At 49.2% G+C, this 25,060-nt stretch overlaps 2 protein-coding genes across 7 annotated transcripts in view; one reads left to right on the forward strand and one right to left on the reverse strand.

The window, feature by feature from the left end:
- Lsm11 (U6 snRNA-associated Sm-like protein LSm11) overlaps window positions 1-11,605 on the reverse strand; it is a 47,653-nt gene extending 36,048 nt beyond the window's left edge. Inside the window, exons 1-2 of one of the 4 annotated variants that reach the window (XM_076525258.1) lie at window positions 11,345-11,605; window positions 11,186-11,252 (exon numbers count right to left, since the gene is read on the reverse strand). In XM_076525258.1, the coding sequence (XP_076381373.1) occupies window positions 11,186-11,252; window positions 11,345-11,521 (244 nt within the window). In that variant the 5' untranslated portion in view covers window positions 11,522-11,605. Of the gene's footprint in view, window positions 1-11,185 lie in introns of all 4 variants that reach the window. The other 3 variants (XM_076525255.1, XM_033465708.2, XM_076525252.1) reach the window with 3 other exon arrangements.
- Window positions 1-25,060, forward strand: part of Eip74EF (Ecdysone-induced protein E74) — a 332,864-nt gene that overhangs the window by 93,237 nt on the left and 214,567 nt on the right. For all 3 annotated transcript variants that reach the window (XM_033465704.2, XM_033465703.2, XM_033465705.2), the window contains exons 2-4: window positions 15,094-15,391; window positions 15,557-15,827; window positions 15,904-16,005. In XM_033465704.2, coding sequence (XP_033321595.1) covers window positions 15,248-15,391; window positions 15,557-15,827; window positions 15,904-16,005 — 517 coding nt within the window. In that variant the 5' untranslated portion in view covers window positions 15,094-15,247. The remainder of the gene's footprint in view (window positions 1-15,093; window positions 15,392-15,556; window positions 15,828-15,903; window positions 16,006-25,060) is intronic.

Raw genomic sequence — 25,060 nt, forward strand, 5'->3', positions numbered from 1 at the left:
GGATTTTAAACGAAAGTGGACGATATTTAGGGAGAGGAGATGCGATTATTCGGGCCTTGCGACTCGTTTTTATAATTGTTGATAATCGGCAAGGTCCAAATTGTCCATTTTTATTCCCAAGCTGGAGGAAAATCGGGGAGAATTTTCTGTACCTAGAATTTATCTATTTTATTTAATTCGAATGAACTAATCCTAATGTACAAAGAGGAATATAAACATTAAGATTTAACGCTAGATTTACGGAGCGCAAAGAACAGCTCTTCTATATTACTTTATAAAAGTAACAACAAGACATTTATTCTGATTTTTAACAAGCGTTATTGTAACAGTTGCCGCGAGTAACATATAATAAATTGAATAAACAACTCATAAATGAATCTTTAGAATATGAATAATCGTAAATTAAAAAATTAATGACCCGCTATTCTGACAGGTTCCATAAATCTAGTGTTAATTCGAACTGGAGCTAACCCTAAGATACGAATAAAAATATAAACATTAAAATTTAAACATTCTTTGATCGCGTGCGCAGACACATTTAAAAGATCAATAGAAAAGTGTACATCCTTCCCATTAACGATCACGCGATTAATGCAAGAAAGATACACGAAATCGGTCAAACGATTTCAAACCTCGAAGAATTCGCGACATTTTAATGCAACAGCAGGAGCATTTGTATCAAATTTCCGCAACACTGGAGCACAGTCAACAAGACCATAAGTGCTTCAACGATCAAACGATGCGTCAGATGGGCTTTCTTCGACGCAATGACGGGTTATTTCGCGTAATTACATGCCGGTCCGAAACGTGGACCCCGAAGTCGCGAGCCCGGAAGAACTCGGGAGACGGCTGGAATCGCCGCGGAATGATCGAAATCGGGAGCTGAGAGACTCTGGACAGACCGGGCACCGCTCCGAAGCATTCGAGATCGGTCGAAATCAGCCCGGAGCCACGGCGGGCCCGGCGGCTCCCGGAGGAGTCGGCTCGGCTCGGTCCCCGTCCGTGCAAGGTATCTCACGTGTTCACCTGCAAAAATGTTTACCGTGCGTGCGAAGGAGCACTTGGAGTGGCCAGGGAGGAGAGGATCCTGTGCAGGTGGGTACGACGGCCCCTGGAGAATGTTCGTGTACACCGAGGGGGGCGGGTGGGGCGTCGCGGTACCCTCTCGCGGTGCCGGGAACGAAATATCGTGAGACATCGAGGAGGAAGAAGAAGACGACGGCGACGACGACGACGAAGAAGAAGAAGACAGAGACGACGAAGAAGAAGAAGCAGAAGAAGACGGAGACGAAGAAGAAGAAGAAGACGAAGAAGAAGAAGAAGACAGAGACGACGAAGAAGAAGAAGAAGAGCACCGAGGAGGATGGGGATGAGGAAAAGGAGTAGTAGCGGAGAAACTAAGAGAAAGAGAACGCGAAAGAGAGTCAGAGAAAGAGAGAGAGAGAGAGAAAGAGAAATAGAGAGAGAAAGAGAGAGAGAGGGAGAGAGAGAGAGCGTCGGTGGCAGAGAGCGAAGGAGGTGGGAAAGCTGAAAGGAGGAGAACGGGGTGGCGAGAGAGAAAGAGAGAAGTCGGTGCAAGGGCTCGGGGAGGGAGGGCCGCGGCCGGGGGAGGGGCAGGGGGAGGATGAGAAGGCGGAGGAGGGAGGAGAGATAGGAGGAGTAGGCCTGGTTGTACCCGCGGATGATCCCCAGGTTGAGTCGCGCTGGGTTCAACGTCCTGGCGGGCAGCGCACCCGAGAGCCGAGAGCCGAGAGCCGAGAGCTGAGGCAGGCAAGGCAGGCAGGCAGGCAGGCAGCAGGCAGGCAAGCCAGGCAGAGGCAGGCAGGCAGTCGAGCAGCCACCAGACCTCTCCACGCACACGAACACACCTGGCTGTCGAGCACCTACACACGCGGCCAGACGCGTACAAACGAGCGCAAACGGGGGAACGCTCGCGCACGCGACACGTAGCCCCGCGATCCACCGACGACGCCGTCGCCGACGTCGACGACGACGATGTCGCACGTTACACGTGCGCGCACGCGCTCTCTCGCCGAGACAGCCGCGCGTTTTTTTTCCGGCGGTGTGCGTGCGCTCCCAGGAACGCTAGCTTTCGTGTGTACAAACGCGGCCGCACAGAGACGACGGAAGCGCGTCGGCCGCGCGGCCGCGCGAGTCTGCTTTACGCGAACTATCGACTAGGTACTGTTACTTGGACGGCCGGGCCCTCGCGGGCCCTCCGAGGACCCGCTCTCTCGGCCCTGGGGCCGAGAGCCGATTCGCGAGCGTGGCGATTCCTCGCCGAGGGCCGCGAGAGAAGAGCTATCGAAGGATCCGGATCGCTTTCGCGGTGGAATTTTTCGACGCGGTAGGTCGCGGCAGGCCGAAGGGGAGAACCGTCCGGCAGGAAAGCATCGGCCGAAGAGAGGGCTCGGCGAGATTCCAGAAGAAAGGAGAAATCACTTTTACCACGGAGCGCGCGCGGCGCGAGCCGAGCCGAGCCGAGTCGAGTCGAGAGCCGCGCCGGGAAAAAGTAGATCGGCAGGCCGTTGAATTCGGAATCGCTCTCGTTGGCGACGTCACCGTCTAAGAGGCTTACAGTTCCTACCGGCCGGCGGATAGGAGTTCCTCTTCCAGGAACGTATGGTTCGCGCGCGGCGCGTTTCGCTCGACGGCGCGGCGTGTTACCATTGTTACCGGCGCGGCGTGCCTCGATCCGGCGATCTCGCGCGGCCGCATCGCGCTTTGCACGCGGACCGCCGCGCGTGGCTCATCGATCCGCTTCTACTACTTCTTCTTCTTCTTCTTCTTCTCCTCTCCGTCGAAAGAGTTCTTCCTCCGACGAGGGAGAAAATATAGACGGGGCCGAGCCGGGGCGGGGAGCGGGGCACCCGGAGAGGCGCCGCGCGCGTTTCGACACCGGGAGGGTGAGAAACGCTACCGTTTCGGCGTGCTCGATAGTCATCTGTTACGTTGGGATAGGTCGAGAGAGGCGGCGGTACGTGCACACCACGACGGCCGAGGAATTGGATCGTCCAGTCTACCGGGTGTCGCGCGCGGAAACGAACGCGGTCCCGGTGACAGACGGTGGAAATCGCCGCGGGTGTTCGCGAGACCGGCGCAACACCGGTTTTCGGAAACTCTCGGCGGCGGTTCGCCGCCGAACAAGCCACGATTTCGCGACGAGTTTCGTTTGCGGGCGAGAGCCTCGCGCGGAAACGATCGCCAGGGTCAGCGCTGACTCGGCGCTGTGCGAAACGTAACCGGAGGAACGAACCTACCGATGAAACCGATGAAAGTTGCACGCTTTTCTCGCGTGGATCGTTAACCTCTCCTAGAGTACATGCCTGTGTCCGGCTGGTGCGAGCGCGATAGCCGCGGAATGGTGTCGCGTTTTCTAATGAAACCGATGTCCGCGACGTTTTTGACTTCGCCGGGCACGCGACGACGACTCTTCTTCCTCCTCCGCCGTCGGTCAAAGATTCACGATTTTCTGCTCCATACGCGGACGCGTGCATCTTGCCGATGTATTTATAATCTCGTCTTTGGTAGAATACCCCCACCCCTACCCCACCCGATGGTACTCTTTCGATACACGGAAAGCGAAAGAAGCGAACGACGCGCACGGTTGCTTACTTCGTTGCGCATCGATTCTCTCTTTCTAGAGTAATGATAATGTTGATTGTGTCAACGGGTTGGTGGATTCTTTGTCACAGAAAGTGTAATAATAGCGAGCACATCAGTGACAGAGTATGAATGGTAATAACAATAATAAGATAATAAAATATGGGGTGTTACGTGTGTGTTGACCAATCGTTCGAGGAGCTGCTTTTAGGATGGTGGAATCGATTAGAACGCGATGAAGGAGAATGGGAACCATTGAGATGCTGACTATAGTAAATTCTGGACGATTTGGGGAGAGGAGATGCGATTATTCGAGCCTCGCGGCTCGTTTGTATAGTTAAAGCAATATATTTATACCGAAAAGAGTGCTGCATGTTATTCGGTAATTATTAATACCCCAACTACAGTAATTTCTCTCTAATTGACGCTCCGATTGTCCACAAAAATGGACAATTTTGGAAGAGGAGATACGATTGTTCGAGCCTCGCGGCTCGTTTGTATAGTTAAAGCAAGCCGTGAGGCTCGAATAATCGCATTGCCTCTTCCCAAATTGTCCATTTTTATACTGAAAAGAGTGCTGCACGTTATTCGGCTTTTACTAACCCCTTGGGCTCGAATTGTCGAAAAAATTGTAGAAAATTGTTACACCACGTTCCAAGACAATTTTTGTAATAACAAAGCTTACGTATAAAGAATTGTTAAGTCACAAGACTCAATTTCATATGCGGAAAGTGCACTTTGTCATTAAAATGAAAATACCATAAATCGGGAAAGTTAATTGAAATTTACAGTCAATATGGCTTCGAGTGCAAAGGGTTAATACCCCAACTACAGTAATGTCTCTCTAATTGACGCTCCGATTATCCACGAAAATGGACAATTTTGGAAGAGGAGATACGATTATACGAGCCTTGCGGCTCGGTTTTATAGGTAAAGCAAATGGACAATTTGGAGTGAGCAGATACGATTGTTCGAGCCTCGCGACTTATTTCCACAGATAAAGCAAGCCGCGAGGCTCGAATAATCGCATCACCTCTTCCCAAATTGTCCATTTTTATACCGAAAAGAGTGCTGCACGTTATTCGGCACTTATTAATACCCCAACTACAGTAACGTCTCCCTAACTGACGCTCGGATTGTCCACGAAAATGGACAATTTTGGAAGAGGAGATACAATTATCCGAGCCTCGCGGCTCGTTTTCATAATCGTTAAAAATCGGTAACCATAAAAACAAACCGCAACGCTCGAATAATCGTATCCGCACTTCCCAAACTGTCCATGTTCGTGAACAATCCGAGCGTCAATTAGAGAAGACATTACCGCAGCGCCCGGAACTCCAGCGGCGGTTTGCAAGTGTGAACAGCGAGATCGATGGACGTATCAAAATCTGTAGGAGCGAAGTAGAGGCTCGGAGGCGAATGCCCATTAACTAGAAGAGCCATTAATTAGCGCGATGGAAAAAGGTTGGCGAAGGGGGAGAAAGATCGAGAGAAAGAGAAAGAGAGGAAGAGAGGCGTCGCAAAGGAAAGCAAAAGGAGCTGGCGCGAGAGGCAGGCTCTCGCGCGAAGGCAAATAAATATCGCGCGCGACAGCAGGGGAATCGAAGGGAAAACATCGGCAGCAGCACGACGACGTGTATTCCGTTACTTGGGGCGAACGACTGGGCGACTCGGTTCTGCTGTTGCCGGTCGCCGGTCGCCGAAGCACCGCGCGCGTTCCTGCCTAGGAAGCAGCAGCGTGGCGTGCCACGAACGTGGTCATTCCTCGAACGGAGCCCGGGAATCATCCGCGAGCGTAGAATGCGCCGATGTGGATAAGGAGACGCCCAGGAGGCGTTGCGACGCGGCGCGACGCTACGCTACGCGGCGCGCCGCGGCGCGCGATCGGCTTTTCAGCCTCGTCTCTCGAGCGTGTCGTACTGCGTCGTTTTCCAGCAGGAGCGTCGTTATCGGAGCGACGATATACGCGGCGGCTCGTTGGGCTAGGTCGGGGAAAAATCGTTCGCGCTCTCGGAAAAGTTCGCTTCGCGGTCGGTCGCGCTGGCGCACGCGCCGCGCGATAAAGCCCGAACGGCGGATTTCACGGGGCTGCGAAAACCGCAGCCGGCGAGGGGGATGGGGGGGGGGGATTCCTACGGGTCCGTAGAATATTTCCGCGGATCGATTGGCCAACTTCAACGTTTCCCGCGTGTTCCGTTCGCGAGCGATCGGGCCCCGGTTCGATCCTGAAAATCGGCGTTCCGGCGAAAGACGGCGGCGCGACGCGTTCGGAGGCCGACCGAAGCTGAGGAGGAGCCTCGAGTTGAGTCGAGGTCGACGTCCGGACGCAACAAGTGCTGCTGCGACTCTCGCTGGCGCTCGCGATCCTCTTCCCGATATCGTTTGCGGCCAGAGTCTTCCAACAATGCCGGGCGTTTTCGCGATAAAACCGGCGCGCCTTCGTATTCGCGGCCCGGTCGCCCCGCTGTGCCGGGCGAATCCGCGCCGGTCCTCGCCGACACAGGGTTCGGCTAACAGGGCCAGAAAGCTTCCTCGCAGCTGGCCAAAGAGGAAGCAAAGAGAGAAAGAAAGAGAAAGAGAGAGAGAGAGAGAGAGAGAGAGAGAGGAACGAGCTGTCGCGCGAGCCGCGGCGAGCGGAAGCCGAAGGACCTCGCCGAGGTTACGATGAGTAGGCTGCGACCGCGATGCACCGTGCAAAATTTTCGGTCTAGAAGACGGTCAGTCCGGCGCGGAGCCTCGGGTTGAGTCCGAGGTCGACGCCCGGGCGCAACAAGTGCTGCATTACGTACGTATACGCCGCTACACCCCACCCCACTCACCCATACAATTCCACGGCGCGAGCCCCTCTCCACCCCCTTCGAAAGAAGCCCTCGCCATTTCTCTCGGTCCCTCTCCCTCCGAGCCGCGTTCTCTCTTCCCTCTTCCACGCTCTCCGTTCCTCTCTCCTTCTCTCTCTCTCTCACTCTCTCTCTCGGCAGCGGCTTTCCACACGATGTCGCGCGAGAGAGCATCGCCGCGCACGAGAGCCCTACACTCGACCAAGGTGCGACGAGCACGGACGAAAGCGCGCCAGAAAGAGAGAAAGATGAAAAGAGCGAGAGAGAGAGAGAGAGCGCTAGAAAGAGAGAGAGAAAGAGAGAGAGAGAGAGAGAGAGAGAGAGAGACGGAGGACGAGTGCATCGCGGCGGCGAGTGGCACCAGCACACGCGCCTGTCCACCTCCTCCTCCTCCCCCTGTCCCCCGTTTCTCTCTTTCTCCCCCGATCCGCGCCCGGCCGTTCTTCTCGTCCGCCTCTCCCGACACACACCCTCTTTCTCTATCCCGTTCTTTCGTGCACACCAGCGTCGCCAGTAAATATAAAACTGCACTGGGTCAGGGATCCGTGATTTATCGGCTGCCTCGTGTAATTGGCTGCCGGCCAATAGATACATACCCCCGGGGTATCCGGTGGAACACGAACGGAACGAAACGCGCTCCACCCGTCTACCGTTGCCGTGCTCTCTCGCCGCGTGCGCCATCCCCCTCGGCTTTTCACCGCCCGTTCCCCTCGCCCTCGATTTCCCGCTCGACTTTCCGACCGGCCGAAAACTTCGCCGGCCCGGTCGTCGACTACCGGCCGCCTCTCTCTCTCTCTCTCTCTCTCTCTCTCTCTTTCTCTGCTCGATGGCGATCGCCGTCTGTCGCGCCACTTTCACTGAAAATCTAAGCCGACCTCACTTGGCACCGTATCAGAATCACGGTTACAGAGCGAGCAGCAGCGCTTCGGTCAAGTTTCGAGGTACGAGCCTCAGCCTGTTCGAGCTCGGACGTCGCGGCGCGTCGTGGACTCGCGAAATTCGATCTATTATTTTCGGCTGCGAGGCTGATTTAAAGGTGCTGGAAATTCTCCGTGATCGACGCACTTGGATTTCACACAAAAATTGGCTATTTGCGGGGAGGGGATGCGATTATACTCGAGGATTGCGGCGCGTTTTTATTGTTGCTGGCAATCGACGGCTGTAAAAACGAGTCCCGCGGCTTGGATAATCGTATCTCCTCTTCCAAAATTGATCAGTTTTGCTTGCAAGATATAAAAACGAGTCCCGCGGCTTGGATAATCGTATCTCCTCTTCCAAAATTGATCAGTTTTGCTTGCAAGATATGAAAACGAGTCCCGAGGCTTGGATAATCGTATCTCCTCTTCCAAAATTGATCACTTTTGCTTGCAAGATATAAAAACGATTCCCGAGTCTTGGATAATCGTATCTCCTCTTCCAAAATTGATCAGTTTTGCTTGCAAAATATAAAAACGAATCCCGAGGCTTGGATAATCGTATCTCCTCTTCCAAAATTGATCACTTTTGCTTGCAAGATATAAAAACGAGTCCCGCGGCTTGGATAATCGTATCTCCTCTTCCAAAATTGATCAGTTCTGCTTGCAAGCTGAAGAACAGTTCAGCGAGAATTGACTGTACAGACTTTCCGTATTCAGATAACCAGCGACATCGTCGAGCCGGTCGAAGCAATTTCGCAGATTTGATTTCAAAGCTGCTGAAACTGTGCAGACACTTCCACGGAAAATGACCGAATAAACTCGCATCAATCCGAGAATACGTACGTTGCCGCACAACTGCGGCAGAAGGTTTAAACGAATACGGTTCGTTCGTCGTTATAAAATAACACGCGTTAATTTTAGGACACGGTAGATCCAGCGCTAGACTAGAGATAGCGCGGATCTCGGAGATCACAATTTCGAGACGGTAATACACGTTTTTCTATCTCTCCGAGCATACATCCGATTCGCGGTGAACAACGCGCCGACAGCGAATCGTCGGCCAATCATAGCAATATCTGTCGCGCTTGACTGCTCAATGAACTGCGACCAGGAAAACGTGCAAGCTCAGCGACAGCTTGTGTTCTTCGAAGTAATGGAAGACACAGCCCGAGGCTGTTCTGTTTTCGGTTAATTTACGACAGGGTCAGAGGTTTAGCGCAGCCTTTCAAGGTACGAGTACCGTTAACGGACGAACCGCGGACGATGGCTGGATGCATTCATTGACGCGCGTTTAGAATATTAGCAATCATTGCTGATATCTCGAAGATCAAAAATAGTCTTCCTGAAGGATCTGCTCGCTTGTAATCTGTCCAATCTGCCTTCTCGCGAGCCTTCCGACTTGTGCGACTGGTCTCTCTCTCTCGGCGCTCGCCCGAGGACCATCGAGGAACATTTGTCCCCGATCTCGAGGACAATTTCCCAACGTATTACCGCGCCGCTGGTTTCGCCGCGTTGCGCCGGATCGTCGCCTCGAAACGCGAAGATAGCGAGCGTTCTCCTGGTTCGCGCATAGGTGGCAGATAAGCGTGCCTGGAAGGCTTCCGCGATTGCGAAACATTTCGGTAGACCTTCTTCGGCCGCGGATTCCACGGTGTTTGCACAAAGGCGCGGGAGCGCGTGCTCGCCCGCGGGGAAGGTCTCGGCGAACGCGCTCGGGCGACATTAGATATGATCCGCGCGCAGCCACGCGATAAAAGGAACGGAAAGCCGCGGCGGGTAGCGAGAAACAATGAGCGGGAGACACTGCCGGGGGGGCTTCCACGAGTTGACGCACTTTCGCGGAGGTCAAATTCCACGCGACTACGCGCGAGCAAGTCGCGCAACCAGCGCAACGAGCGCAACCGGTGCCCGCGAGGGCATGCCGACGCGCGACCTTCGCGGTATTTGTCGGATCAAGAGCGAGCTCCGCCAATATCTAGGATGCATAGTTCACCCGTGACATCGATTCCTCGCGTAGGGGAGCAGGCCGGCGAAAAAAAAGATACGATCGGCTGACTCAGAGAGTCGGAGAGTCTCGCGATTATGGGATTGGCCTACCTCGACCGCGCGCCGGCCGCCTTATTCCGCCGAACTCGCGGCGCCTGGACCGACACCCTACCCTTTCGAGGGAAGCTCGGACCTCGTCCGTTTCGCTGATCACGCTTTCGCAATCGCAGACAACCCGACAGAACGTTTAGCCGAATACGGTAGTTTCTCCCGAATTCGCGCTGAAATTGCGCACAGAAATGGACAATTTGGGGAGAGCAGATGCGATTGTTCGAGCCTCGAGGCTCGTTTTTATAATCGGAGATTGTCAACAATTATAAAAACCAGCTGCAAATTGTCCAGTTTTGTTTACAAGCTTGGACAGAATTGATTAGGGAGAATTTACTGTATTTTATATCTCTGTGATGCTTCTGGAGTCGTTTGTTGTTCACAATTTTGGAAAATTAAACCTTGGAAATGCGCGTGGGAGAAATATTTTGTTGTTAAAACGAATACGATGGCGAATACGAATATTCTTCTAAAGAATAATGCTAAATCTGCCGAGCACGGTCAAAATGACCGATTTCGCATAGAAAAGTTCACATCTTCTCGTAGAAAATTAACGGATAAATTTGTCGATCCAAGCGTACAATGAAAACGGCGAAAGATCTAAATATGTAAACACAGTTTTCGTTACGATTCGAGGTAGGTCAAGCGTTAACTCCAGCTATTCCTATCCTTTCAGGATTGATGGTCGATCACGTTGGAACGTCTTTGTACCGCGTGAATTGATAATACACAGGTTTCGTAGATTCGCGGAAATATATCATTGAGTAATCTTCGAATCTAGGATAATTAATTTAGCGTCATCCTCGCGGGTCGTTCGACAGCGAGCAGCGGTTTCAGTTCGAAAATCAATGAGCTATCTCCAGTTCCGTCACTTGGCCAACTTTTTCTTATGAATTCCAACAGAAATAGACTTCCGGCAGAGCTGAAGCGTTATTGAAAATCGAATCGTTTCAACGAGAAATTCAAGTCGAGCGTCCACGTACGCGTGGCGGATGAAACTTTCGCGCGTGTTGGTGCCCGGTGGAGTATCGAAGGAGCCGCCGGGACAGTTTGAGAGCCGCTGCTTCGCGGAAACTAGGCGCATCAATGGGACATCGAGGTGGTGCGCGACGGCCGAATGTTTTCGGCAGCAACAAAAATTCGCGGCGGGTTTTCCAACGGCGAATGAATGAGGGGGCCCGTTGTCGATCTCTGGCGCGGCTCGGCCATTCTACTTCCGCGTACGTGCGCCGCTAGCAGTTAGCTCGCCGTAAGCGTATTGAAATTTGACACCACGTGCGCGAGTTATCATGAATGAAACCGTGACCTCCCGACGCGACGCTGCCAAGGTGCGAAGACCGCTCGCCAGGCGGCGGTACATCCTGCGCATCCATCCTCCTCGAGCCAATAAAATCCGTGGATAATTCGAGTTTCCTACTCTTCCGCGTTCGATTCCCTCGCCGCGAGCATTCCGCCACGGAATTCTTTGCAACGATCCGAGCCACCAGTGGCCGAGTTCTCGCGTACCCTACAGAGATAGCATAATACGAGCTTTATTATACAACGTTATGTCATTCGGTTTCCGCTAACAGGCACGGCGCAATTTAAATGCTTCCGGTGCCGTAGGGTTGCCATAGGGCTGCCATCTCTCGCCGGGCGACCGAAGGCGCCGTTCGCTGGCCGCATAACCTCACTTTCCGAACGGAGAAACGGGACGGCGATAACCGGGGATCGATAAGAGTAATCGTGTCTTACCTTGATGGGGTAAAAATCGTTGCCTCGAACTTTCCCCTTGCCCGACGTCAGCCGCCACATTTTTCTTCTGCAAGGAAAGAAAATAAACGGGAGCAGAGGGTCTCGACAGATAACGACGGAGGGTGCAGCAGCGGCGGCGATCGACGCTGACATACGCACTTTCGATTTACCGGACATGCCGGACATAACCGACTCGAACTTGGAGACATTGTCGTACAACGGGGCCGTTAGGTTCGTCAGCAATAATTTCGGTGTGTACAGGGCTTTCAGAGGATCGAATTTGTCACTCGTGATGTCCAAGCTCTCGTCGGACGAGCTGCCGTCGGCGTCTGCCATGTCAACACTGCCGCGGGCTGCGACCTTTTGGCGCGCAATTCGAATCGCGCCTTCATTCAATCCCGTTGGTGTTACGATTCGACCGCAGATCTTTAATGCAAAATGAAAATATTCTGCGTCGATTGAAACAAATAAGAAGTAAACAAAGACGCGTTTCTTCTTTCGACAGTTTCAACGAATTGGGAACAGTTATAAAATATTAGGTCTACCGGAAAGTTTTGTCCGTTTTTGAATTAAAATATAACGCAATTTTCATACGTTTAATAATATTTATTGTATTGGGTTGGCAACTAAGTAATTGCCGATTTGTTCAATGAAATAAAAATTTTTTTTTCTTGGAATGAAGTTTAATCTGTAATGTATTTTCCATTTTGTTCGATGACCTTTTGCCATCTCTCTGACAACTTGAAAATTCCACGCTCGTAGAAAGTCTGATCCTTTTCGGCCAAAAACTGAGTTAAGTGAGATTTTACAGCGTCATCGCCGTTAAAAGTTTTACCGCGAAGGGAGTTGTCCAGGGATCGAAATAAGTGGTAATCCGATGGCGCGAAATCAGGGCTATACGGTGGGTGTAACATCGATTCCCAACCAATATCCATCAATTTTTGCCGAGTGGACAAAGACGTGTGCGGTCTAGCATTGTCCTGCTGAAAAATGACACCTTTACGATCGACCAATTCTGGTCGCTTTTCCTTGACCGCCGCATTCAATTTGTCCAGTTGCTAACATTCACGGATAATAAAAAATAACATAATAATAATAATAATTTTATAATATAACATTTACGGATATCATAAAAATGGGAGTGAGAGACATCTATAATTGAAATCGGCAATTACTTAGTTGCCAACCCAACAGAATATACTTTCCATCGTTACTTATGACTTTTTGCCAGCGTGATGGCAACTTGTAAATGCCATTTTTAAAAAATGACTTATTTTTAGAGGCGAAGGACTCGACTAATGCTATGTTGACATCAGCTTCGGTTTTGAATTTCTTTTTCCTGTAAAAAGATTTGCAAAGAGAGAAACAAGTGATAATCGGAGGGTGCTAGGTCTGGATGACATGAGGCATCTTTGTTTCAGTTTATTTAGGAGAGTACATGTCTCAAATCAACATGTGCATATGGATTGAAACTTGAAGTGACACTATCGGACAGAACTTTCCGGTAGACCTAATACATAAAAGAGAAAATCTTGATTGTCTGTATTTCGCTTGCCCATTTTTTTCGATAAATGCATAAAATCCGCAGTTTGATTATAATAAATCGACGAAGTTTATTCTATTAACTGGATGCAATAGAAAATACCAATAATCCTTTCGTTCGATCGACACTTCGACTGTCACGCCCATAACCTAAAAACTGTCACAAAATGAAAGTATTCAATAAAGTATCGATTAATTTTTCAGCGTTCGTACACGTCTAACACGAATCCGAATGAAACGAAGAAATAACAAATAGATCAGCGTGAAAAATGAACGTTCGAATCTGAGCAAAGAATTTCGTTGAATCGGTAATGTATGTTAATAAGAAAGTCGGAATTTCCTGGGTGGCTGATAATTAGAAAGCAAGTAACGCTGGAAGCGCACGATAATAGAGAATACAGGATGTATTCTGTTTATTCAAATGAAAACAAACGGATCGTTAACGTTAGCGCGGTTGGTAGCCGTGGGAAAATCGCGAGTTCGATAACGTATATCGATAATGGATCGCGCGCGCGATCGTTAACTCGCGTTCGAGATCATGGAGGATAAGCGGTGGTCGCTGCGTACGAATGAGTTTCACCTGCCGCGCCGATTTCGATCAGGAACGAGGAGCGAGCACGTTGCTCCGAATTACATTCCGGTGGCGAGCGATATTTGAATAGGTAGGGGGGGGGGGCGGCCCAGAGGATGTTAACCTCCACGGAACGATAGAAACTTTCTTTCGCGGCTGAGGAGATTACGTAAAGGCAACGCGCGCCGCGTAGAAGCTGCATTAGCTGCATAGAAACGCAACGGCGGCGGCGGGAGAGTGAGGTTACGCGCACAGGAAGTGAAACAACCCGCGAGCCAGAAAGAAAGTTTTCACTCGGTGTTTTCACTTTCATGGAAATGCCAGAGCGTTCCCCGTTATACACTCTATACTTAGACGAATCAATGTCCGATTCGCGTGTCGGTATCGGCCGCTTCTCGCGTCGACGGGCCGCGGTGGCGCTGCGATCGAGGACCCGTGGATTCGATGCGATCGAACGAAATCGATTCGATTCCGCGATATCGAACGATGATCGATCGGGCCCGTTCGCGGAATGGCGGTTCAACTACCCGGCGTAGCGGCGGCTCGTCTGTGGAACGGGTGAAAGTCGCTACGTTTTCTTCCTTTTCTCGCCGGTTAATCGAGGAAGTTAACGAGTAGCTCATCGTCCGCGCTCTGTTATATCCACCGGTAACAACTTTTCGTTCTCTTATTGCGTCGCGCGTAAACCCGTGCGCTCGAATGCTTTACGAGCTCGTATCATCCGTGCACCCCCCCCCCCCCCCCCGCCCGGGGAGATCGCAGATTTTTTACATCCGTCGATATCTTTACAACGTCTTAACGTCTATTCGAATAACTTTACACCTCTCGCGCTTCTATCGACAGTTTATCGAACGTTCCTGTCCGTATCGTTAACCCCTCCCGCCCCCCCCCCCCTAACAGCATACGGGGGCCGCGCAATTCCGTCGTCCAACGACATCTTTGCCAATCCAACGGAAATTCGAACGTCGCTCGAACGTTCCTACCCTTCGATTCTTAACCTTTTAGGTACGGCTGAATTCTGCACGAGGCTATTTTCTCTGGACGGCAGAGTAATATATATATATAATAATAATATAAAATATAATATAATATATATATATATATATAATAATAATATAAAATATAATATAATATATATATACAGTTATATTATATTATATTATATTACATTATGTTATATTATATTATATTATATATACGATTATTTGATTCAAACGATGACCGAGTGAGCTACTAGAGTAAGCCACTATAGTGACACGTCGTTCAGAGAGATGACATCCGCGGAAGCCACTATAGTGGCGCGTCGTGCCTAAAAGGTTAAGTTCATCTTGCATAGATCTTTCTACAGAGTGTCCCAAAGATGTCTCGCATACCGGAAATGAGAATCATTTGAAGGGGATCATTTGAAGTAACTTTTCCCTTAGCGAAAATGCCACGCGTGGCTTCGTTCACGAATTATTAACGAAAACCACTGATCAATGAGAGGCGAGCTCGCCTAGCGCTCGGCAGCCGAGCCATCGAGCGCACGAAGCCTAGTTCCGCTCATTGGCTCGGCTGCCTTGCGCCAGCGTATCTCGCCTCTCATTGGTCACTCTTTTCCGTTAATAACTCGTTAACGGTGTCTCGGAGAAAATTTTTCTAAAGGAAAAAATTGCTTCAAATGATCCGAGGAACCCGCCGCTTTCGGATTGCGAGACATGTTTGGGACACCCTGTATTATACTGACGCGGATCGAATGTTCCATAGGGAAACGAGAAGGTTAGCCGCGCATTAACGGAAGCTGTGTCTGTTTCAGGGTAATCGTAGCAGCGTGTAGCTTCGAACCGAGAGAAAGGTCTGCGGTGCAGGAAAAGGAAGGAGGCGAAAAGCGGGGACGATTCGGAGGTGGTTTTGGATGTTAGAAAGCGCGGGGGTGGCTAGAGAGGCCCCGCCGCAGGGTACGGGTCCCGATGCCGGTCCCCGTATCGCAAACCCTCACGCTGACCTCCACCCTCGTGCCCAAGGAGGAGTCAAACATGCCCTTCATAGACGACGAGCTACTCTGGTGCCCTGACAATGACGGCAAAATGGTCGACTTGACGCAATGTCTCCAGGTTGGTACGAAAAAACCGTGCGCACTCGGTGCACATTAACCGTCTAGCGAGGACCGCGGCGAAAGAGATACGCGGCCAAAAGTTGACAAAAAAAAAGAAATAAAAATTGATCAAAATCGATAGAAACGCTTATAGCCACACTGATACCTGCTTCTGCCCGATTAGGAGAGCAGCACTGGACAGTCGGTCGAATTTTCCCCGATGGAATTGAGCGCCCTAGTGGGAACGCCAGCCGCCCCGAACATGCCGGCGGAAGAGGGCGAAGGGATGGTCGGTGTCACAGGGGAGGAGCCTTTCGACACGCTGGACACGTTCCTGCGGGAACTGCAGGCCGACCTGGCAGAGGCAAGTCAGCCGACGTCCACCACGTCCTCCGTAACCGCCTCTTGCAGGCGGCAGAGGTACAACATCGCGGCCGCCAACCCTTTGCTAGCGGGTGAGTATCGGGAGCAAGAAATCGCGATTGTTCCGTCGTGTTAGCAAATGATCTTCCTTTTCTTTCCGGCGGCCAGAAAAACTAGCAGCTCCGTCGTCGCAAGCATCGCCAGCGCCCATCGCCTACGCGACGAGGGCGGAGATCAAAACGGAGAACATTCAACCGGAGACCAGCAAAGGTAGGATAGGCACAGATAAGATTCTCATAGGCGCGGGCGCGTTGTTGCATGCTCTCAGGGGTGTTCGATTTATTGCACCACGGTAACGCGGTGTTACGACGTTCCTGTAATACCGACGAGACACCGGTTACCAATCGTTCCTCACTTTACCGGCGACAGCGAACCGTCGTCTATCGGCACGGCTAGATTCCTGGCTTACCGGTCGGTCGGTACGGTAGAATGCTCGTTGTCCGACCACCGGTCTGGAGTTATCTCGACAGGGTATAACGATGCGCGAGCGCGACGGAGCGCGCGCGAACTATCCGCGGCACGCGAGCAATGCCGATTCGCTACTCCGAAAGGGAAACCGGCCAAGGCCTCGCGAATCGCGACCAGACATCCGCGTTAGCAATAATTGCGCCTGCGTTCTTGCGTCGAAGCGAAAAAAAGGCAGGCAGGCGGCTCGCTGTGCGCGAGAATGTGCGGCGCGCATACGTACGTGCACCGTGCGCCGGGCACACGTGTGCACGCGCCGGTGGCCCAATTCTTACAATTTACAGCCGTGTCGTAACGCGACCGTACTACGCGCATACGCGATTTCGCGATTTCGCGATTGCTCGCGAGTCCGTTTCGAGGAGGGACGGACGCGAGGCGGCGGCGCGTCGGCGGCGGCCGACCTTAGGGTTCGAAACCCGCGAATACATTTCGCGAGCGCCACGAAGCTCGCGAGCGCACCGCAACGTATATACCTGTCGAAGCGGCGAGGACGCGAGCGCGTATCGAGGCACCGCTCGAGTGCTAACGACCTTTTGTAGGCCGCGCCGAGACGCTTAGCCTTTAACCCGAGCGTTTTAACCCCTTAACGTGCACGCTCGAGTTAACTCGAGCGCGCCAAACTGACCAAACTGTGCACACTCGAGATAATTCGAGCGGCGTTGTACTTTATGTTGCTGTAATTTTTCACACTCGAATGCGATCGAGAATTGAAAATAACAATGCGAAAGCAAAAGAAAAAACTATCGTTTTATTGATATTTATCGTTTACATGGGATTGTAAGCTATAACACTTACTTACTCAAGTATAAAATATATCCTTTTTCTACTTATCACTGAAGACTTGTCTCTTCCTTGTGAGCCGCTTTCCGACAGCGTATTCATATTCAGATTCTGATTCGCTCATTTTTCGATATATATTTTACTAAAATATAATAACAATAATAATAATAATAACAATAATAACAATAACAAAAACAACAACAATAATAATAATAATAATAATAATAATAATAATAGTAATATTCTGAAAATTAGAAATCATACCAATTGTATAAATATCCATTATTTTTGTATTTTTGTAATTTTCTTGCCAAGACAACGATCTAAATTGTGTTTTTTTACATTAAAAAAAATTGATATTTTTTGGCCGGCCTTTTTCAAAAAGACTGTGCATTAAGGGGTTAAACGATCGTGAGCTTTTCATGTCCGCCGATGCTCGGCGATAACGAACGCCGATAAGCCGGCGCAACAAAATCGAGAGAACCGAGAATCGAACGTTTCTTCGTTTTCATTTGCCTCCCTCCCCTGTCCCTCCACTCTCAAGATTTTCCGTCAAGCCGCCGCCGCCGCGGCAAATGGGATTCCCGCGGATCTTTCGCTCGAACGATTCGCGGTGAAGCCGCTATACTTAAGAGAATCCGATCGCGGGCCGCGGACAATTACCGGCCGTTAGAACGCGAATCGGAATGGGTGCTCGCCGTTGTTCTTTTCACATTTTTAGAAAGCGGTTGGAAAGTGAGAGACCGAACTTTCTAGCAATACTATTATAAATCCAGATTAGACCGACTACGCGAACGAAATATCGGCCGGAACCGTCTCGTTCGCGGAGCGAAGGTAATCGTTTCTGGTTCCGCCTCGCCCTAACCGAGATCAGAACGAGGATCCGCGTCGATCTTTCGAGTCGAAACTTTCCGCCGAGTTTCCTTCTCGTTTGTTCGCGACGCTGCGGGACGACCGAACGAATACGGTAAATTTTCTCTAATTGACGCTCAGATTCTGCAGAAAAATGGACAATTTGGGAAGAGGAGATACGATTGTTCGAGCCTTGCAACTCGTTTTTGTGGTTGTTGACAGTCGACAGTCATAAAAAACGAGCCACAAGACTCGAACAATCGTATCTCCTTTTCCAAAATTGTCCATTCTTGTGGACAATCTGAGCGTCAATTAGGGAGACATTACTGTAGATCGACTCGTCGTGCCATTTTCTTTGCAATTACAATGACTAAAATTTCTTAATAAGAATTTCGCGATAATTTCTTAGCAGAAAGGGAAAATTTATATTTATTGTGTGTGTTAATTACATCTAGGGAGAATTTACAGTGATGTTTCTCTAATTGACGCTCAGATTTTCCACAAAAGTGGACAATTTGGGAAGTGGAGATACGATTATTCGAGCCTCGCGGTTCGTTTTTTATAGTTAGAAATTGTCAACAAGTATAAAAACGAGAAGCAGAACACGAATAATCGTATCTCCCCTTCCCCGAATTGTCCATTTTTGTGCGCAGTCTGAGCGTCAGTTAGGGAGACATTACTGTACTTACATACAAAGTGATAAAACCGAGGAATATATTTAGCAATATACTTATTTATTAAATATTTATTAAATATAAAATTATATTTATATATTTATTTAAATTTAGGAATATAGTTATTTATTAAACGATAAAAGGAATACAATTTGAGAAACAATCATCGGTAATAAAGCAACGAAATTTATTAACCCTTTGGACTCGAAGCCATTTTAACTGTAAATCTAAAATAATTTTTCTCTGATTGTCGCTCGGGTCGTCCACGAAAATGGACAATTTGGGAAGAGGAGATACGATTATTCGAGCTTTGTAACTCGATTTTTATAGTCGTTGACAATTCGTAACTATAAAAATGAACCGCAGGGCTCGAATAATCGTATCTCCTCTTCCCAAATTGTCCATTTTCGTGCACAATTCCGGCGTCAATTATCGAGACATTACTGTACACTAGTCTCGTGTCCGTGAACCATTCGCGTCCGCTCGATCTATTCGGCCGCAAAAGAGAAAAGAACTCGCGCCGCGGCGAGTCGCGCCGCGTCGCGTCGCGTCGGCACAGTGTCTGGCGCGTGCTTTTGCACGGGCCCGACTGTCTCGTCTCCTCGACACGCATCACTTTCGCCCTGTGTGCATCCTGCGTAACCGGCAAAAAGTGGATTTTCACGTAGAACCGACGCGCCGATGGATCCCGCGATCCATCATCCGGCAAGGGTACGCGCCGCGAAAAATGGCGCGCCGCTGAATTTCCCACGTTCTTCGCGTTCAGCGAACGCGTCTCTCCCCCGATCGAACTATAATACCCTCCTCCTCCCCCTCGGCGTAACGCTCCGTAAACGTAACCGCGATTATCATCGGCCGAGAGAAGGATCGTGTTTCGATCGCGCGAAAACGCCGGCTCGGATAATGCACGCGCCGTCGAGGGGACTCGCGTTTCTTTACCCCCTGTTGCATCCAGCTGCGCGACTCCGCTGCACTTGTCGCTACCCTCGTTCCCTTGACCCTCTTCAAACACATAAATTCTACTCTCCCTCCCTTCCCCCTCTCTCGCTCTCTCTTTCTCTCTCACTCTCTTTCTCTCTCACTCTCTCTTTTTCTCTCTCTCTCTCTCTCTCTCTCTCTCTCTCTCTCTCTCTCTCTCTCGGGCGCGCTCTGTCTCTCGGTCTGCGCGTCGTTTCTCTTCTCCCCTCCGAGTGTTTCCGTCTCATGACACTCCGGTTGGGGCCCTACGGAAATAGATTCGAGACCCGGCGTCTCGTCTCTCTCCTTCGCTCTCCCCTTTCGCTCGCTCCTCCCCTCGTTCCATCGCGCGTCTCCCTCCCCCCGCGGCGCCGCGCGCTTTTTCTACTTCTCCGGAGGAAAAACAGGTGCAGCGAATCGATGGACGAACGTGCACGCGTATCGCGATCGATGCGCCTCTTCCTGCAACCTGACTTCGCCAATTTGTATCGCACTAAACGGCGCCGTCTATTGCAGCTTCGTAAGTAGCGGAGCTACTTAGAGACTGGCAGAGCTTCGGCGATTTCAACGCGACCGGTATCGGACGTTTGCTGATAAGCTCGTTTCGGGGGAAATAAATACAGTAGTGTTTCTATAATTGACGCTCGGATTGTCCGCAAAAATGGACAATTTTGGAAGAGGAGATGCGTTTTTATAGTTACGAATTGTCAACAACTATTAAAACGAGAAGCAGAACACGAATAATCGTATCTCCTTTTCTCCGAATTGTCCATTTTTGTGCACAATCCGAGCGTCAGTTAGGGAGACATTGCTGTACTTACATACAAAGTGATAAAACCGAGGAATATATTTCGGGATATATTTATTTATTAAATATTTATTAAATGTAAAATTATATTTATATATTTATTTAAATTTAGGAACGTAGTTATTTATTAAATGATAAAAGGAATACAATTTGAGAAACAACCATCGGTAATAAAGCAACGAAATTTATTAACCCTTTGGACTGGAAGCGATTTTAACTGTAAATCTAAAATAATTTTTCTCTAATTGACGCACGGATTGTCCACGAAAATGGACAATTTTGGAAGAGGAGATACGATTATTCGAGAGCCTTGCGGTTCGTTTTTATAGTTACGAATTGTCAACGATTATAAAAATGAACCGCAAGGATCGAATAATCGTATCTCCTTTCTCCCGAATTGTCCATTTCTGCGTGCAATCCGAGCGTCAATTAAGGAGAATTTACAGTAGTCTTTCTCCAATTGACGCTCGGATCTTCCACAAAAGTGGACAATTATGCATATATTTGCCTCCCGCATAGGCTGTCCAATGGCATTTGATGACCATAATTAGGAGCACCCTATGCTCAAAGTTAAACGTTGTCCTCGACGGGTTCCTCGGATCATTCGAAGCAATTTCTTCCTTTACAAAAATGTTCTCCGAGGCACCGTTAACGAGTTATTACGCGAAAGACAGTGACCAATAAGAATCCAGTACGGCTGACGCGAGGCGTTCCAGCCAACCAGCGCACGGAAGCCCAGTTCCGCGCATCGGCTCGGTCGCCTCGCGCCAGCCGAGCTCGCCTCTCATTGGTCACTGTTTTTCGTTAATAACTCGTTAACGGCGCCTCGGAGAAAATTTTTCTAAAGGAAGAAATTGCTTCGAATGATCCGAGGAACCCGTCACTTTCGGATTGCGAGACATTTTTGGGACAGCCTGTATAAAAACGAGCAGCAAGGCTCGAATAATTGTATCTCCTCTTCCCAAATTATCCATTTTCGTGGACAATCTGTGAACGTCAATTACGTTGATTATTAAATTAAGATTATTGAGCGTCAAGACATTACCGTAACTCGGCGGAGGAGATTCTCGACGGATGCAGCGAGGATGCAGGTTCGGTTCGGAGATCGGATTCCAGACGATCGTTCGTTCGTTCGTTCATTTCGTGCGATCGCAGCGTTCCGTCGTCAGGGCTGGCGCGCAGGAAGGGGAGGATTTCGAGGGTTCGGAATGAAATGAAATAAATGAAATGAAACGGAACGAGACGGGACGAGCCGAGACAGGCACGCAAAGCGTCGAATTACGCGGAATCGCGTGTAACCGTTGGCCGTGTTCGAGGGATCCTGGATCGTTGGGTAATCGGCTTCCTCGTATTGCCACACACGGTGCCACGGCGCGTATACCGTGTTCCGTCCCCGTTCCACCTTTTCCCCGTCGCTTCTCTCTCTCTCTCCCTCTCTCTCTCTCTCTCTCTTTCTCTGTTTCTCGCTCTTTTTCGCTCTCGCTCTCGTCTCCTCCGTCTCTCTTTCTTTCTCGTTCTTTCCAGTCCGATAGCAGCGTTTGAAAGTGAAGTCAAGATGGCCACGTTAAAGACATCGAAGCGGTTCCCCGTCGGTGTGCCGCGTAGAACGCGCGTAGAATCGAGGCTCGCGCACCCATACACCCACGTGTGCGCGCATGCCTCCCGTTTCCGCGCGGTCCCCGCTCGTTGCACGTACGCGTTCGCCGAGCGCGTACGTTTTCGTGCGTGCACGCTCGCTCGCTCGTTCGCTTACTCGCTCGCTCGCTCGCTTGCTCCTGGCCGCGGCGATAGTGCAGCCACGTAACGAGAGTGTTGACATTTTCTGCAATCGGGTCAGGGCCCTCTGCCGAGCACCGCGGCATTACCTATAACCCCTCCCGAGGCGGTACACGGCCGAGTGCCGCCTTCGATTCGCAGGCGGTTTTCCCGCGGAAAATTCCGGATATAGTCTGCGTTGATAATGAAGTAATCGCTCGCTGGAAATGAGCGCGTATTGGCGGCGGCGCGCGGTGCACGCGCATCGCGGGAGCGATTTGTATGCGTCGTGTCGAAAAGATGACCTCGTTGGTTTAGACCAGGAGTGTCAAACTCAAAAGCTAACTTGGGCCAAATAAACAATGCTTAACTTTAGGTGGGCCGCAAAAAAGAAAATATCAATGTTCATGGAAACAAATATTTTTATTTCGACTAGTACATTGTAATAAACATATATAAAGTTAAATTATCGTTTACGTCCTGATACTTGACATCAAAAATGTTCATCTCGGGCCGCGAGTTTGACATAATTCTATGTCTAATGTTAAATAATTAGACGTAATTCTATGTGTAATATTAAATAATTAGACATAATTCTATGTGTAATATTAAATAATTAGACATAATTCTATGTGTAATATTAAATAATTAGACATAATTCTATGTGTAATATTAAATAATTAGACATAATTCTATGTCTAATATTAAATAATTAGACATAATTCTATGTCTACTGGACTATCCTATGGATAACAATTCCATAAAATTCCAAGAAAAACTACACCCTGTTACCTATTTTTCTTTCATCGATTATCATTTATTTTACGTCCAAACAAACTAAAATAAATAATTAATATAAACTAAAATAACTAATATTAAACAATTAGACATAATTCTATGTCCAATGGACTATCCTATCAATAACAATTCCATAAAATTCCAAAAAAACTACACACTGTTACATATTTTTCTTTTATCGATTATCATTTATTTTACGTCCAAACAAACTAAAATAAATAATTAATATAAACTAAAATAACTAATATTAAACAATTAGACATAATTCTATGTCCAATGGACTATCCTATCAATAACAATTCCATAAAATTCCAAAAAAACTACACCCTGTTACATATTTTTCTTTTATCGATTATCACTTATTTTACGTCCAAACAAACAAGTATACATACCAATATTTACTCTCAGCAACCTTATGCTCCTGTAAGGGTTAATTTCGAATTCGCGCAATCGAATCGCGCACGAAAAACGTATCTCTCGCGAAGATCCTAGCTGAAGTCGTGGGAGGAACGAGCTTATCCTATCACGCGAGATTGCCGTCCGACGAAGCCCCGGGGCAGCGGCTCGGCGGGCCGATTCTTAGTCCCAGCTGTTCCGCGCGGGGACCGAGCCGGACCGGTCGAAAGCCGATCGATGTACGTTCGGCTGGCCAGAATCCGGTGTTCCGTGGGAACAGAAACGCGGCCGCGGTGGCTCCGGCGGATTTCCAACAGGTGGTTCACGGAATCCGCTCGACGGGGCGAGCCGCGTCCCGAGCCTCGGATTTCCTAAAAGAAATTGGCGAGGCGGTCGCGCGAAGCCGTCGAGGAGACGCGGTGGCAAATGTTGTCCGAATTATATTTCGAGGCCGCGGGAGAAATCGGAAGGGAATCATCGAATCGGCGGGGCGCGGGCTTTCTTTCGCGATCCTCGGACTTCTCCGCGCGTCCGCCGTTGTTTCGCGAAACAAAGAACGCGCGGCGCCGGAGGGGCGCCGCGTCGCTGTTTCTTTCGGTGGAAAAACGGCGTTTACTTTCCACGAATGGAAACCGGTGATCTAGATGAGCTCGAGCGGAGCGACGCTCGTGAAAGTGGAGAGAGAGAAAAAAAATGATTTCTAAGGGGTCCGACGGATGCTGCGAAGCGTCTCGTCGGGTCGGTCCCCCCATCCCTCGCCGTTCGCGCGTCGGTTTTAATCCTTTCGCGAGGAGAAGGCGTCGCGGTGACTCACGTCGCGAGCAGATGTACACGCAACATCGTCGTCCCATTTCCACGATTGTCTTCAAATGGGTTACGAGGAGGAAGATCCATGTATTTCCCCGGCGATGCTCGACTCCGTCGGCCCGACGGAACGGATCTAGAATGATGCGGCTCTCTCTCAAGCTGCCGCGACGACGATATAAGCAACGCTCTCGTTTCTTCTTTCTTTGCTTTTACTTTTTCTTCGAGATTCAACCGACAACGAACCGCGAGACGAATTTCCTCGCGTTTAGAAAATCCATGGCTCCGGCAGGCTGCTATCAGCTTGTATAAAATTGTATAATTGTTTCGAACGCTTTATTTAATCCGTCGACGACGGGTTGAGGCTCGGTTGACGGCTCGGTGCGAACTGTTTGCAACATCGGTTCGCATTTTGCCGAAAATGAATGAACTTCGTGATGTATTATGTTCTTTGCACTCGAAGCCGTTTCGACTGTAAATAATTTTTACGACTTGTAGTATTTCCATTTTATATGGCAAAGTGCATTTGTGTTACAGTTTTAGCGATCTTTTACATCTAAACTTTGTTAATATGAAAATTATCTTGGAACGTGATGTAACAATTTTAGTAGAGCCTCAGAGTCACCAATCGAGTGCAAAGGGTTAACACTAGATTTACGGAGCACAAAAAACAGCTGTTTTGTAAAAGTAACACATTAATTAATATTAATTAATACGTTTATTATTACGATCCGCTGGACAGGTATTAATGTATTATTGTTAATAATGTATTATAATGTTATAATGTAGGTTATAATGTATTATTATTGTATGTATTAATGTATTATTATTATACATTAATACATTAATTAATACATTTTTGTAAAAGTAAAACATTTATTCTGATTTTTAACGAGCGTTATTGTAACGTTTGCTGTAATTAACGTATAAATCGAATAAATAACTCATAAATGTGAATATTATTACTACGTAATGT

Source organism: Megalopta genalis, chromosome 1, assembly GCF_051020955.1.
Source record: "Megalopta genalis isolate 19385.01 chromosome 1, iyMegGena1_principal, whole genome shotgun sequence".
NCBI lineage: Eukaryota > Metazoa > Arthropoda > Insecta > Hymenoptera > Halictidae > Megalopta > Megalopta genalis.